This window comes from Colias philodice, chromosome 15 (assembly GCF_061535455.1).
Source record: "Colias philodice isolate Cphi_HAF_F1 chromosome 15, ilColPhil1 Martin Lab GWU primary, whole genome shotgun sequence".
NCBI lineage: Eukaryota > Metazoa > Arthropoda > Insecta > Lepidoptera > Pieridae > Colias > Colias philodice.
Genome location: NC_143100.1, coordinates 6,205,597 through 6,222,702, shown reverse-complemented (window position 1 = coordinate 6,222,702; position 17,106 = coordinate 6,205,597). Strand labels below are relative to the sequence as shown.

At 33.7% G+C, this 17,106-nt stretch overlaps 2 protein-coding genes across 3 annotated transcripts in view; one reads left to right on the top strand and one right to left on the bottom strand.

Moving 5' to 3' along the window:
- Positions 1 to 17,106, bottom strand: part of LOC149482251 (bestrophin-4-like) — a 39,919-nt gene that overhangs the window by 4,409 nt on the left and 18,404 nt on the right. The window contains exons 7-9 of one of the 2 annotated variants that reach the window (XM_089703787.1): positions 16,746 to 17,006; positions 9,079 to 9,301; positions 8,264 to 8,411 (exon numbers count right to left, since the gene is read on the bottom strand). In XM_089703787.1, coding sequence (XP_089559913.1) covers positions 8,264 to 8,411; positions 9,079 to 9,301; positions 16,746 to 17,006 — 632 coding nt within the window. The remainder of the gene's footprint in view (positions 1 to 8,263; positions 8,412 to 9,078; positions 9,302 to 16,745; positions 17,007 to 17,106) is intronic. The other variant, XM_089703788.1, reaches the window with a different exon arrangement.
- LOC149482252 (uncharacterized) lies at positions 10,946 to 15,419 on the top strand. Its single transcript, XM_089704081.1, has 5 exons — positions 10,946 to 11,092; positions 11,336 to 11,431; positions 11,985 to 12,065; positions 12,769 to 12,841; positions 13,014 to 15,419. The coding sequence occupies exons 1-5, from the start codon at positions 11,022 to 11,024 to the stop codon at positions 15,417 to 15,419; spliced, it is 2,727 nt and encodes a 908-aa protein (XP_089560207.1). The 5' UTR covers positions 10,946 to 11,021.

Genomic DNA, 17,106 nt, shown 5'->3' with positions numbered 1-17,106 from the left:
TCCGCCCGCGGCTTCGCCCGCACTGTCAAAGAAAAACCCGCATAGTTCCCGTTCCCGTGGGATTTCCGGGATTGCGTCATTTTCCCGGGATAAAAAGTAGCTTATGTCCTTTCTCGGGTATCAAAATATCTCCATACCAAATTTCATGTAAATTGGTTCAGTAGTTTAGGCGTGATTGAGTAACAGACAGACAGACAGAGTTACTTTCGCATTTATAATATTAGTATGGATTTCATAATTTAAAAGCACTTCAAACAAATCTAATTAATGTGGAATTTCTAAATGTGTAGGTAATAGTATCGTGCATCGTAACAATATATTAGTCATATACCTATAGCTAGAGAGCTAGCGCAAAGCTACCTGTATGTATTTGACCAGACCTGGATTTTTGTGTGTTGATTCCCCTATACCTACTATACATGAGATGAGGAGTCACTAAGCCCAGAGTGGTGGACGGGGCGCGCGCTTGGGTAAGACAGGTGGAAATTATTGGCGAACTTTGAAACCATTTGACCACGTCTGCCATTTTGATATTTGAAAATAGATTATTATTACTATCGGAAAATAACAATGGCAGACCATTATCACGCGGATAACATTCTGGCAGACACTTATGAAAGTGCTGAAAAAAATACAATTTTGAAAGTATTTGACCAGATCTGCCATTCATATATTTTATTTATTAGGGTCTTAAAAACTTATTTTCGAAACGGCAGACATTTTCATTGCGTACAGACTTCAGCAGACAACAAAAACTAGCTAATACATGGTCAGATCTATGCATACAGTACTATCTCTGTAGCTATTTTTTTCCATATATATCAATATTATTCTCACTCTAGCCTATAGTATTTTTATTTTATATTGTTACTAGCATTCAAATAGTCTAGGTTTTATACCTGAGAGGGCTCTTTTCGGTTCCCACTCTAACGGTTATTGCCAGATGTTTTCAGTACAGATTAGATACTAGCAGATACATCACTTCCATGCAAAAGTGAAAATTACTACGCTATAAATAGCCTAAAAAATCTTAATAATAATAATTACGCTTCACAGCAAGAAGAAATGTACCATATGTACCCGCACAAAGTCCATATTGTGTTGCCTACCGTTCGACTCAATGGCTAGGGTTGTAACTACCTTTAATAATTATTACCAAACTAATAAACCGAGTGATGCGAAATAACCATAATTCTTTTAGAGTTTGATAAAATGATCAGGCAGGTATTTTCTTTAATCCTTCTCTGAATTCTCGGTTACTAAATTGTATCGTTGAAATTATTCTTATCCGCGTAAATTTAATAAATAATCATATGGAAAACACTTTTCATTTGTTTTTTTACTTTCACGCCCAACTACTATACAATAATTACGTTTTTTCGGTATTTTGACGAGAAAACGCAGGAAACATCCGTTGTATCATTTTAGATAGATTGTATATTTTGAAAAATGAAAAAATGAAAAATAAATTTATTTCATACACACAATTTTCAAATACAGAAAGTGGATGAGTCCTCCTAGTAAGTTTACAAAAACCTGTGTCAGGAGGACCCGCTCTTCCTTAACTAAATTTTGTATCTGTAGAATTGAAATCAAAGCTATGTACCTATATGTTATCTCCATTCTTTTCTTATCGGATTGTTGATCCCAATGCGAATGCGTCACTTAAATTTTATAAAAGACAATTAAGAACATCAAAAATAAAGTGATACGTAAATATTTCACAGTGCAATATATTATGTAATTAATAATAATTATATACTTATTTATGAAAAAATAATTACATCAGATTTAATAATCGCAATTGTTTTGAATGTACATATGAATAAATGATTACATCATAATAGTTATGATCACAATTGTTTTATTTCCCATTTGTTGCAACCCTAGCATATTTTCATGTAGCAGCAGAAGTACCTACACTGGCGGCGCGGCGGCATCGTGCGACATCAAAGGCATTGCCTTACTAGGTAAGTTTATAATGATTAATTCTTTAATAATTATTTTTGACTTTACTCATTTCTTTTATTATATAATTTACGTTTTACTTTTACAGAATCCGATTCAATGGATTATGAAGACGAGTCACACAACGCCATACGATAGTGATGATGTATGAACATTTCAATAAATGCATGCGTGTTTTTTTATGTTGTTTTGTAATTGTTAATTGTTTCTTAAATAAAGAAAATATAAACTAAATATTTAAATGATGATTTGTTATTTGCAACACAACTTTATATTTGAGATTCTTTACGAATGTATTTAGTTTTGTATCATCAAATTTATAAATTTTATTCCATAGTTTTCAAAATTAAATGTAAATGACCATAAAAACATTAATAAAGTAAATCATTGATGTAAGGTCAGGGAACGTAATACATACATATATACATCTGACCATGTAGTAAGTCTTGTTGACTGCTGAAGTCTGTAAAGTTTTGTTGTCTGCTGAAGTCTGTACGCAATGAAAATGTCTGCCGTTTCGAAAATAAGTTTTTAAGACCCTAATAAATAAAATATATGAATGGCAGATCTGGTCAAATACTTTCAAAATTGTATTTTTTTCAGCACTTTCGTAAGTGTCTGCCAGAATGTTATCCGCGTGATAATGGTCTGCCATTGTTATTTTCCGATAGTAATAATCATCTATTTTCAAATATCAAAATGGCAGACGTGGTCAAATGGTTTCAAAGTTCACCAAAAATTTCCACCTGTCTTACCCGAGCGCGCGCCCCGTCCACCACTCTGGGCTTAGTGACTCCTCATCTCATGTATAGTAGGTATAGGGGAATCAACACACAAAAATCCAAGTCTGGTCAAATACATACAGGTAGCTTTGCGCTAGCTCTCTAGCTACTAGGAACACAATTATATAAACAGATACTATAGCTCACTTCAGTGAATACTGAATATCCTTCTTTCTTTGCTTATTTATAAATGGATCAAAATTTTGTGAATAGGGAGCAATCACGTAAGTAACTAGTAGGAGAAAATTGAGGACATAATATTTTATCACCAGGAAATGATACATAGTTAATATTATATTGTACAACATAATGACAGAAAATTTTAATAAACGCACATCATTAGGGGTTTTCTGTAAACTAAAGGAAAACTTGTTTCTCGTCAATGATGGCAAATACTCAATTAAATAATTTCCGCCTCCGCTTGCATTATTACGTATTTATGTATGTAACAATACAATACGACCTTAACCTTGTAAATATACTATGCTATATAGTATGTATTATTCAATATAGAAATAGAACAATAATTACGTTATAAACCTCTATAGTGACATTAATGATAACATTAACACGTTATGTTTTATTGATGGCAAATCGAAAATAAGCTGGTTCCACTTATCAACAATAACATTTCAACACATAATTTTATAAAATTTATCTTGTAAGTACGTACGGTATCCGCCCGCCGTTTTTGTCGCGTTTACTAATAATATGTCTACGGTTTCCAATGGTTCCAATGGTTTATCATTTTTCATTTTATTTCATTGGAAAATACCAGCTTTCCGCCTGCGGCTTCGCCCGCGTTGTCAATGGAAAATCCCATGGCAATGAGATGTTTCACCACAGTAAAAATAAGCCTATATGACTGTCTTGCAGTCTTGCCCGTCCGACTAGGGCCCTTCCGGCCTCCTCCACTCAAGCGACAGCCCAAGCCGAGGTTCGAGATCCCCGTCAAGGGGGGACGCCCTTGCGCATGTCGCTACCAGCCCACGCGTCCGCGTTAAAATGTAATTCTGGTTAACATTGAGAGATACCACACAAAAAAAATACTCTCTAGTAGTTAGTTCGACGTATCGTTGCGACGTGGAAGAATCTTCTTATCTTCTTCTTATATATAAAAATGAATCGCAAAATGTGTTGGTAAGCGCATAACTCGAGAACGGCAGAACCGATTTCGATAATTCTTTTTTTATTATATTCCTTGAAGTACGAGGATGGTTCTTATGTAGAGAAAACGTAAATATTATGTACCACGGGCGAAGCCGGGGCGGACCGCTAGTCTTATATATAAAAATGAATCGCAAAATGTGTTGGTAAGCGCATAACTCGAGAACGGCTGAACCGATTTCGATAATTCTTTTTTTATTATATTCCTTGAAGTACGAGGATGGTTCTTATGTAGAGAAAACATAAATATGTACCACGGGCGAAGCCGGGGCGGACCGCTAGTCTTATATATAAAAATGAATCGCAAGATGTGTTGGTAAGCGCATAACTCGAGAACGGCTGAACCGATTTCGATAATTCTTTTTTTATTATATTCCTTGAAGTACGAGGATGGTTCTTATGTAGAGAAAACGTAAATATTATGTACCACGGGCGAAGCCGGGGCGGACCGCTAGTTTATTAATATAATATTATTATGACTAATGATTAAGTAGGTACATAAGGATAACAATATAAACAAAATTATTTGTGTTTGTTCGGCTTTTCCCAGATAAAATTTATCTCTTCGATTTTATCTCAAATTTACTATTTGTGTTACGAATACTAGCACAATAAATTAAAGAGCTACTAATGCCCGTTTTCACCAACGACCCGTAAAATTAAGTCAATTTAAGGGATACCTAACGTAAAATTTGCTTTCACCAACAGATAAGTGTCACCTAAATCGTTAGGTAGCCCTTAAAATTTAGGGGGTGAATACTGAATATTCGACCCCCTAACGTTTAAGTGACAGTTAATTATCCTATTTAACGTACTTATTAAAAATGGATAGCGACGACGATACAAATATTAAGAAGCAATTGAAGATATAGAATTATAAAATAACCGAAGTTTGTTAAGGCGAACGCGAATTTACCATGAAAGATCAAAGGATTAAAAAAATATGATGACAGATAAATTTTGAACACGTTTTCTCTTTTCTGCCATTATTCTTTATATTATAATTACAAACACCAAAAAAATAACACGAATCAAACAACGAATGCAGCCGGCAACAAAATGAAAACAGACGCGATGACATTGTCATTAAAATGTCACTGTGAAGTGTGATTTTAGACAAAATATAAAAAGTTGTTTTTTTGTTTTTATATATTTTTAAGGTAACGAATATTTACACATAAACTGAGTGAAATTAAGTGATTTTTCAACTAAATATCAATAGAATCCTATAGTCGATACACTTTTCGACTAACATTGCGTAGCATTCCCACACTAAACGTCACTTAACTAGGGGTCTCTTATTTAGGTGACCCTTATGATGGTGAAACAGAATTTAGGTTAGGTAGTGATTTGAAGGGTCCCTTAAAATAAGGAACCCTTACTTAGGAGACTGTTTAGGGGTTACTGGTGAAATCGGGCATAAGCACAGCAAAATATTCATATAACAAAATTCAGAATAAAAAGTATTGTTAAAAATATAGAGGTAGAGAAATAGTTTATTACCACACTTATAATATTATTATGTATTAGCGTAGTATGTAACCAACCTAAAACTTGATTATGAGTTTATATGAGATATGACCCACTCTAAACGCAGAGAATAAATTTATTTATTTATTTATTTAATATTTCAATTTCATTCAAACTTTGTACACTGCTTTATACTAGGTATGCATTTACCAAGGATTGGTGCCAATACAACAATTAAATTTTACTTGTTTATAATTTTTTTTTGTACAAGTAACTAGTTAGTTATATCATGGACCAATATACTTAAGACACCAAACTGTATATTGGTTTATTTTTATAAACAAATGTAAAAAAGAGAAACTCGGTAACGAAACATCTATAATATAAAGATAAGCTCTATATCTTACAAGGTTATTTGCGGGAAGGTAGTCATAAAAATGCCAAAAGATAATTGTTGAATGTATAAGTAACTCAAGTAATTAAACATATTAATTTTTCTAAAGTATTATCTTAATAAAATATAACTACTTATAGCAACAATTTTTTTTTAAATTTTGTTTGAATTTGTTAAGCTTTACATATTCAGTATTCACAAATGTTTCATTATATTTAACGCCATCGATATATAGAATACTACGCCCTATAATGCTAGGCGTCCACTAGGCGGATCGGGCCGGGCCGCATCGCAACGCAAAAATACGCCGGCCTATGTTTTGTATGAAACATCGTCCATTAGCGACGGATCGGGTCGGGGCGGGCCGCAACGCATTGGCGGATATCGCTTCGCAGGCGGATTTCTGCCGGCGGTGCGCTGCGGCCCGGCCCGCCCCGACCCGTCTAGTGGACGCAGGCAGGCGGATATGAGCGGCAAGCGTCTGTTAGATAAAATCCGCCTAGGCGGTCCGCCGCGCCCCGTACAGGTGGACGCAGGAGCAAACAGCGCGTCCATTAGAGACGGCCCGTTGCGAATTGCGATGCGACCCGCCCCGATCCGTCTCTAATGGACGCCTAGCATAAGAATACTACGGAGAAATAATCTGTTTTAAAGCGTATAAATATCGTGTGTAAAGCATAAGGCCAACTAAAATGTAAAAATGTTGATTGATAGAAACTACTTGAAAGAAATTGTACCCCGGGGTTGCGTTCTAAAATAAGTAGATATACTTAATAATAAATTTTCAAAATTACATATTCACGCTTATATCATATTTAATCAACAATAACTGTTTATTTGTTATATGATAATCACTGTCGCGTTATTTGAATTAGTATTTGAGAATCCAATCGATAAAGATGGTCATAAAAATGTTCATTAAAACGCGAAAATCCATTTGTAACGCTCGCGCTATGCTATGCCGTAATAAGGTTGCAAACTACACTTAATAATAATAATATATAAGTTTATGCGAATACTTTCATTAAACCTACTATATTTTTAAATCTTTGCTTTGGTATTGATATGCCAAAAAAATAATACAAAAAATCCCTTGTTTGCTAGTGAGGCCAGTCGTTTAACATCTGTTTCACTGGTTAATGTTGTTACTTGTTACGGTGATCAAGTATCTTTATAGGTCTTAAATCTCTAAATCTATTTATGTATTATTAATATTTAAGTATCTGTTTTATACAGAAAAATCACCAAATCGAACCAAGTCTCTTTTATTACCGTCACCCGATAACCATTGTGCTATTAAGACGAAAGAGACAATAATTTTTAAAGTGAAACTTTTATTACATCGTCTCAAACTTTTTGGTCTATGTAGCGCATGTCGCGTGTATCGCGGCTGCCGAGTACCTGTACTCGGCAGCCAACCGTCACGCGACATGCGCTACACAAAGCAGTGTTCGGTACCGTTCGAACAGTTTCATTTTTACCGTGGTTTCATAAAACCACACAACATTTTTTCTTTGTATAGGTACGTTGAAGTATTTACTGGCAGCTTGCAGTTGGTCTGCATGCTCAAGAATGATAAATAATATGATCTACATGAAAAATTGAGAAACTTTCATTCATAACAAACTTCATTTGTCCAAGTATTTTTCAGGAACGACCCTCACCAAAATAAATAATTTGTAGTAAAACCTAAATGAGTGGTGACTATGTTTTTAAGTTGACAACCCTAACGAAGAAAGACATAAACTTCGTATCGTTGTTTTCCATTACGTGATATACATTTATGCAATACTTAATGATATACGTATGTACATGAAGACGTAAGATTTTATACAGAAAGTAATTTACAGAAATTGTTAACGCGACCGCTACATGTGAGATCATCGTGGTCATGTGAACATTATATTTGATTGCTGATAAAATCAACTGATGTTTGATTTTGTACTTCGTAAACACGTACAGAAATCGTAAAACAGTGTTCTTCCTATTCCTATTTAGTATTTAGGTATATAACATCTTTGGTTTTAATAATTATTAATTACCTATTATTAAACAATCAATATAGTTATAGTGGTGTTAAAGATTTGCATTGAGCTAATATTATAATGGTTTAACTTTTAATTTCTTATAGACCCATACATGGTGGGTACAACACCCATAAGAATACTGCTATATTTTTAAACAATCGTATTTCTCAAATTCTCACGCTCAATATTTTGCAATTCCAACGTTTTAAAGAACGTTGCCCTGTGAATCAACCTCTACAATACTTGTGTACCAAACTCCTTCACGTTTTATGTAGACAACACATTATCGGACATATTTTCAGGTAATTTTTATAATTTGTAGGTATAGCATAACCTAAAAAAATAATAAGTATGTAAGTATTCCTATTTAGAAATAGTAAAATTTTTCGGATCTATTTACTTTCCTGACAATGATAAGCTTATTAAAATTGCCATTTTATTTAATTCTAATATACCTGCTTTCTGGCCTTTTTCCCATGCTAGTGATCGTAGCTTGTTCGTCTACCTCTTCAATAACTTCGTTAGCGATCTTCATACTGCCGCCCATGGTTGCTGCTGGCTTGTTCAGAGTCGGATTGCTAGCCGATACCATGAATCTGGTACCTAAAAAAAATTGTCTTTAAGTAATACATATAACCGTACTAATAAACGTAATTGAAGTAAATATGATATGAAAGTGTGTTTATTGCAATTCCTGTGTAAATCAAAATTAACGATCTAGAAGTTTTCATGATGGGGTTTGTGATCTTCCTCAATCAAAAGTTTTTTCCGTATGAAATCATAGCTATAAAAATAAAACGTTCTACCATTGAACATTATAAGTTGCGAATAGTCATGATAAATTGTGATTCTGCGAAATTTCTAGTAAAATACAAACATTTTTCTACGTAGCACGCAACAACTGCATACTCGATCGCTTTGATACATTTATAAATACGGATTGCATGACAATAATACTAATTCAGCGTGGACACTAATGAATTAATGATTTAATTATTTCAATGGTTGCTAGTTACTTAATATTATTTATAAAGGAATTTATTAAGATTTATATATCATTTATCATGACTGCTTTATCAACTAAAGCATGATTTCATATATAATATTTACCTAACTACCTTATACACAATAAAAGCGTGATAAAAAGATGAAATGAAAACTATTGCATCATACTCAATTTTTCATTCAGACTTTTATAACATTATAGTCTTCACTCTTCATTATATAAATTTTTAGAAGTTTTTTTTTACCAAATAATTTATCAACCTACCGCCATCCGTCTGCGACGGCACATTAGACCGCTGATCTTCCTTCGAGAATAATCGTTTCAACATCGACGTCACCGAATTGGTTCTAGTCATTGGCGTCTGTTGCAATGACGCCATAGAATTACTGGACCCCATAGAGTTCCTGTCCTCTTTCTTCCCGCGCCTGCTCCCGCGTGACACGATGAAATGTATCCCAGATTGTGCGTCATCATTCATTTGCAATTGCTGAATGAATGTTTAAAACCACGTTAATTGAGCGTAAATTGTGTTGCGAGTTGAATGTTATTAGTACATTTATAAAACATTACAAATTACAAATACGAGAACTTAAATAACATCGAAACGAATGAAAAGATAATAAAAATTAAATTAATTAACGGAGCATTTGTACAGCTCAAAAAAAGTAAAACAAAACAACATATGCGTTAGCGTCACATCAAAAAAAGGAAACGTTAATAATCAAGATATCGACACATATCAAAGGTTAGTTATAGTTATACTGTATATTAGGAATAGTAAAAGGCGGTTACAACAAATATACGTATATCACAGATTAAGAAAACAATACGATAACTGCACACTAAGGAACATTTAAGAAAATATCCAACACGGTGTTACTTTATAGAATATAAAACAAATACGTTAATGTTGTTAGGTACCTGAACCACTTATATTATAGTTGTTAATAAACCTTATAAATGTAAAATACTATCGTAAAATAACTACATTACCTATTGTTAGTATTCACTATATTATGCATTAATCAAAAGGGCTGCCAATAAATGTTAAGGCGCGGAATAGAGTAAAACCCAGCTCTAGCCGTTTTTTGTACTGTTTTCTGAAGCTATCTCCTTCTTATCCAAAAGATATATCAACTAAATAAAAATACATTAAATTTCTACATATTCTTGGCTCAAAAATGGTAAAAGTATTTTTTTATTTTATTGACTTATAGTTTAATTAATCTCCTCCCAAAGAAATCCCAGAAATTAGAAATAATTATGTTTACCGTGTATCTCCTCTTAAACTAATGATTCTTTTGATTTGGTATTTACACTATTGGATAGGCAATTTCATTACGAAAATTATGGTAAAATTTTTTTTTGGATAGGACCTAAACTAGATTTTATAAACATTTTATTCAAAATTTTGGGCGTATTCGCAACTATATCTCTTGCGCTTGTATGGGAGATTCAGTCGGCCGCTAGGTCTCGAGGGTGAAGCCTGTGTCGTTTGTCGCCGCGAGCGTCACATGACAATCACGTGACCCATGTTTATTCGAATCTACGAAAATCAGACAATGAGCGAGGAATAGACGCTACTACTATTAATTTATAGTGAGATTTTAGAAATCTATAATATAATGAACTGGACAATGAGCTTCAGTTATAATAATATATTATATAATTATGATATTTAGTTTTTATAGCATTCAAATGCTTTATAAATATAATAATTAAGAAATTGCATAGCTTCTATCGCGGACCTTGAGCGCGGGGACCGAATCCAGAAATTCCGTAACGAAAAAACCTCACGCTCCCCACTCCGACGGGCCGGAGGTGTGGCTTGAAGGCATAGCATGCAATAGCTTTACCGCGGCAGTCCCCCAGTGCCACACGTATTTTTTTAATCGACATTGAAAATATTCGTTATAAATTAGTAAATTACCTATTCTCGAGGGTGAAGGTTGCGTCGTTTGATAACGCGCCGCGCCATCTCATTCTCTTGCTGTCTTGCTCTCTCACTATAAATTACTAGTTACATATTCTTAGATAATAATTATTTTATGGTGTGTTTTTGCTGTTGAGCATGTGAATTGGTGTTCATATTTTGTAATTTGTAGTAGCTATTTATTACTTTCTGCGAAAAGACGCTTTGTGTTTATAGTACTTTATATTGACTTTTGCGAAAAGACGCTATTGTGGTGTTTCTCTTGACAGTGATAATGCCTAAATACAATAAAGTTGTCCGACAAGGTCGTGCACAAGCTAAACTGATGCGCGAAATTCGATTTCGGTAAGTACCTACTTTCTATCTTACATATTTATTTTCTAATTAGTCTCAAGTTAACACGGTCGAAAAATTATTGCAATGTACATAGTTTAGTCATGAGATGCATCCCAGCGAGTCAAATAAACATAATATTGGAATCTCAACTCTCCGCGCTGAAATTATTTTTACCTTTTTTTCTGTACACAATACTTAGATATTTATAAAAAAAATATATATATAAACATATATTGTAAACATTTTTTTTAGCCGTGCTCAAAGAACAGGACAAAGTCTTGAACAAAGTAAGCAAGACGAGACATCAACAACATCAAAAGATTCTTTACAAAATTACGTTGATAACGCGTATGTATAATCTACCTTACTACCTATATAACATTATAGACTTATCTTACCTATCCTACTGGTCTAAGAGGTTAGTAGGGCTAATCTGTAACTTTATCGGACATCGAGTTGAGAGGCGTAATTTTTTTTGTGGTTAGTTATTGTTCTAACTCCTATGGAACTAAATGTGAAATTTCAGTTGACGGCAACTTTTTTTGAGTTATGAACTTTTTTAAACCAGAAAATTACTGTAGAAAGTTATTTCAACTTTTTTTGTTACGCATATTAATTGTTTTGGCAGTGTCAAACCGACACACAGCTTAGGGCGATTGATTTCACGTACAACATTTCTACCAAATCAAATACATAAAAAAAAAATATATATAAAAATAAAATCTTTATTGTTATTTTAATAATTTTACGACTCTCAACTCGACGTCCAATAAAGTACCGTTTAACCATAGTATAGTCTCTAGTTATATTATGTACTATGTTTTTTCCGTAATTAGTTGTGTGTGTGTGTGTGTATTTGACATTTGATAATTATGCATTTTAAATTAAATCATATTTTTAGGTCAAAAGGTAGCGAAACTGATGTTCTACAACCTCTAAAGGAAATATCTAATATAGAACCAATGGAAAGAAGCAATAATGAGTGAGTATTTAAAAATAAATAAAAATTAATATAACTTAAAAATTAAACTCTAATATATACATATAATATTTATAGTCTGTTTGGATGTTTGGAGGTGTAGGGGGGGTCAGTGTGAATCTAAAACCAAGTTTGTGGGGTCACCACCATTGTCCCACGGCCGCCATCTTGTAAATAGCGGTTGAAATGGTTTTTGCGATATATCTCTTATACTATTTATCTGATTAAAAAAAATTATTAGCATTATTTGTTGCAAGTTAAATTCTCTTCAACTTTTGTCCCATAACTTTTTGTCGTAGAACTATCAATAAAAAAGTTATAAGCGAAAATGTTCAGAAATTCGAGATATATGTATATCTTTCAATATAACTTTTTTTCATCATTTTACGAGAAAATGATATCAGACCATTTTTGTAGATTGTTTTTCGAGGAACAACTTTTATATACAACATTTTTTCATAACGTCAACAGCTAAGGTTTTACAGTGCTCCAGTTTTTTTGTAAATTATATTTTTACAGGGGGGTAATCGCGAATATTTTCCGGCATCTTCTTTCGTACTCCCCGACCGAAAAACTCATTTGCGATAACATGATAAGGTTTAATATTGTATATTGTAAATAACTTTCCAATAATCTAATCGCTTTAAAATTGCGCATTTTTACTATAATAACAACTAAGTATATGCAACATATTTTTCTTTTGCAGTAGACGAGAGGATTTTACAGCCGACTTGGTGGGAACTCAAAATATTGAAGAATCCAATATAAATATTGAAGACGTAAGTGTCTGATACCTTCCACATGTTTGACTTGATGGAACAGAGTAGGTCATTTGTATGTGATAATAATTAATACACGTACGCTTCAGCCTCAGTTGAACAAAAAAAATAGACTATTATTTTTAAGTTTTTTTTTTAATATCTACATAATAAAAGCCTTTTTCTATTTCAGTTTCAAATTTCGAATGATAAGGAAACAGAAATTTACGAAAAAAAAATAAACAGAAGGATTATTGATGTCACCCACTTCCTTCACGAATTAAAACGCATTTCTAACCATGGACCACTTGGATGCGGCTTTACAGAACTTGACCTGGTCGCTGAAACCCAAATTGGTTTACAGTCAAAGTTTACATTTAAATGTAGGCTTTGTAATCAAAAGTTTGTCATTAATGGAGACAATAGCAGTGAAAACTATCTAAACATCAATATGTGCGCTGTCGCTGGTACTGTTGCAATAGGTGCTGGGCGTTCACAGCTTGATGAACTCATGTCAGCAATTAACCTTCCGTCGCTATCTGAAAAAATATATTCAGAGAACCATGAATTAATCAGTAGAAAATGGCAAGATGTTTTATTGGAATCCATGAATCAGGCTGCAGAAAAAGAAAAACAATTTGCAATTTGTAATGGCAGGGTGAATAAAGATGGAATTCCCATAATAGATGTTATTGCTGACGGTTGTTGGTCCAAACGTAGTTATAAAAAGAATTATAATGCTCTTTCAGGCGCCGCTGCCATAATTGGTAAACATACAGGCCAAATATTATATTTAGGCATTAAAAATAAATACTGTTACACGTGTGCCCGTGCTGAAAATCAAAATATCAATTCATTAGACCACAAATGTTTTAAAAATTACAATGGTCCATCTACCAACATGGAAAGTGATATAATTGTTGAAGGATTTAAAGAATCCCTAAGAATGTACAATTTAATTTATGGAAAACTCATATCCGATGGGGATGCGAGTACATACTCCAAAATATTACGGGCTCGCCCGTATTCTGATTTTACTGTTGAAAAAATAGAATGCCGGAACCACATTTTAAGAAATTTTTGTAATAAATTACAAGCGCTCGTTACAGACACTAAGTACAACATAAAACACCGCAAAGTCATTACAAAAACAGCAATACTACGAACAAGATCTACTATTTGCAAATTAATTAAAAAACATAAATCTAACTCTGATGTCCAACTTTTATTTGAAGACTTATTAATTAGCCATCTTCATGGCTTCGGGGACCACACTAAGTGCAAATCATATTTTTGCAATAATATTGGTAAAACATACTTGCCAAATGATTTTATTTTAAGCCCTTTGTGGCAAAGAATATGTTTTGTAGTACAAAACGTTGCGGGACATGCTCGTAGCCTAATATATGATGTCGACAGCAATGTTGTCGAAAGATTCCATAGCTTGGTGGCTAAGCTGGTTGGTGGCAAAAGAATAAATTTTTCCCTGAAAAATTCTTATGAAACAAGGTGTAGAGCCGCTGCCGTAGCATTTAATGAAAAAAAAACCATATCCAAGTTATATAAATCTATTAATCAAGAAAAAAGCCCGCAAGGTAGGCTAAAACGCCTGGAAAACAAACGAATTTGGAAAAATTTAAGAAATAAGGAAAATACTAAGCCTAAAAAACGAGTTTTCCAAAAATCAAAACCAGATCAGAATTATGGTCCAGATTGTTCTAAGCCAGACATTCCATTGGAAATTTTGGACAATCTTAAAAAACACTTTTTAGCAAATCTAAAAAAAACAGATGAAGAACGGCTTTTAATTGAAAGATCTACCGTGCTGCAAAGCGAAAGTAGTGAGTGGCTCGAACTGCGTAGGTCAATATTAACTGCATCAAATTTTGGGAAAATTATTTCAAGGCGAAATAATACAAGTTGTCACAACATCGTGAGAGATATAATATATAAAAATAATATAGACCACGTTTTGGCCATAAAACATGGCAAAGATAATGAAAAAATTGCCATCAAACAACTTGAAAATCAAGAAGGCATAAAAATTGAAGCTTGTGGACTATTTATTGACGAAGAGTTGCCATTTTTAGGAGCCACTCCCGACGGTTTGCATGGCGATAGTGCAATTGTTGAGATAAAATGCCCTTTATCAGCTTACAAATCCGGTTTAGACGAAGCCATTGCAAAAAAAAAAGTTACCTTTTGGAAGGAAACCAGCAAAGGACTGGAAATAAATAAGAATCATAAATGGTTTTACCAAGTGCAGGGGCAACTGCATATAACCAAAAGAGCGAAGTGCTTATTTGCTGTTTGGTCGAACGCGGAAACATTACTCAAAACTGAGTATATTTTGAGAGATGAAATATTCTGGGAACAAAAAATGAAGAAAAAACTTTCGGCTTTTTATATAGATTGCCTGTTACCAGAATTGGTGGATCCCCGCTATCCGAGAGGAATGCAAATAAGGAATCCTCCATATATTGAAGAGGCAATATTATATAAAGAAAAAAATGACCCCCAATTAAACGTGGAGATTGCGGAAGATGAAGATGTAAATCTGCCTACTTGTTCGCGGTATTTAGATTTTCGGGAATTGTGAACAAGGGCCCGTACATAAATTAGACCACTTCAGCAGAATTTTACTTTCTAATTTTTTTATATATAAAATGTTGTGATAAAATTAAGTTGTTTTATTTTTCTACTTTTGTAATAACCACCTAACACAATGACAGGTGACTGAATTCAATATTAAAATGTCATTGCAATTCAATAACATATCTTTGGCAAATAATTACATTTTATAGGACGAAATCCATCCATCCATCAATAAAAAATTTACAAAAAAAATATTTATATAATAATTTTAATATAACTACTAGAGTCTCTCTCATAATAATCGAAACTAATACTATTCAACACCATTATATTTAATATTATTCACTACACGCAACGTGAGTTCTAGTACAATGCCCATTCGCGGACAAAAATCGTCGTCGCATCGTCCACGCACTACACAAGTGCAGCGCTCGTTACATTCACATTTCACACGCAGATGCGACGGATGGGCGTTCTAATGAATAATACTTCTCAAGCTTTTATACATAAAACCAATGAGACCACAAACCGCGCCAAAACACTAACAAAACAAAACGCTCCTTTTGAAACCAGCGCCAGAGCATTCGTTTAAAAATAACACCTACGAAAGGTCCATTATAGGTTACCATCGAAATTTATATCACGCTAAACATTTAAATTATTTTTCCATGTAAGTAGAATTAATTATAACCAAAAATATGAGGTGGCACTAATAAAAAATTAATTTAAAAAAAATTACTTGAACGCCGTGTCTGTTGCTTCTTAGGTCTGTGTATTTTACTTACGTATTCGAAATGGTTCGTACAGATGCGCGCTAGGCGGCGGGCTGCAGCTGTGACGCGGCGTGTTTGTGTGAGTGGATTGAAATGCTCAAGGTCCCTTGCTCAGAGAACCACCTTAATGAGTATTAAATTACTGGGAATAAAATGTAATCAGGTGGTTTATTCATATAAGTATTAAGACTATAAAACTGTTTCTAAAAATCTTCGTACAAATACACTATAATAGACACTATATAATTTTCCAATAATTTTGATAATATGAATGCGTATCATATTTCCATAGTATATATTTTATGATAGGAATTACGATACTCATTGATTCCGGCTTGATTGTGGTTACCTGATCCTTTTTTTTATAATAACAGCTTATTACCTTTAAATATATTACCGTACCGGTTGTTAAAGTAGCCGCAACCTCATAAATCCTTCCACCAACATTGCGGAAAAGTAACATAATAATACCAGATAAATGGCAACCCTTCACACCGACACACTGCTAAGCTCCACAGTTTGAGCGTGCAGCATGCAAAAAACTTTTCGAATCTAACCTCTGGCGGGGCGAACTTGTAACTCACGGTGTTAGAGGGGATCATCTCATCTATCTTGACGCTAGAGGGATTAACAGTGACCATGCTGCGTTGCCGCACCGGCACCGACACTCTAGCCGTGGAAGGTTCTGGATGCTCTTCGCGTTGGTTCTCTGTGGCGATCGTGTATGGTAACTCTGATGGAAACACTTCGTCCCAATACTGATCTCTTATCAATTCTGGATGCTCGTGATGCATTTCGTCTACTATCATGTATGATACCTAAAATAAATGATTTTATTAATAGGTACTTGGTTCATGATTCATAATTACATATTATGAAAAGATTCATTTATGGAGCCATAAAAATTATGTAAGTACA

Bases quoted from the DNA above. Each gene is read 5' to 3' on its own strand.
- LOC149482252 (XM_089704081.1), top strand. From the start codon at position 11,022: ATGCCTAAATACAATAAAGTTGTCCGACAAGGTCGTGCACAAGCTAAA. The intron at 11,093-11,335 runs GTAAGTACCTAC...CATTTTTTTTAG, and splicing joins ATGCGCGAAATTCGATTTCG to CCGTGCTCAAAGAACAGGAC. The intron at 11,432-11,984 runs GTATGTATAATC...TCATATTTTTAG, and splicing joins CAAAATTACGTTGATAACGC to GTCAAAAGGTAGCGAAACTG.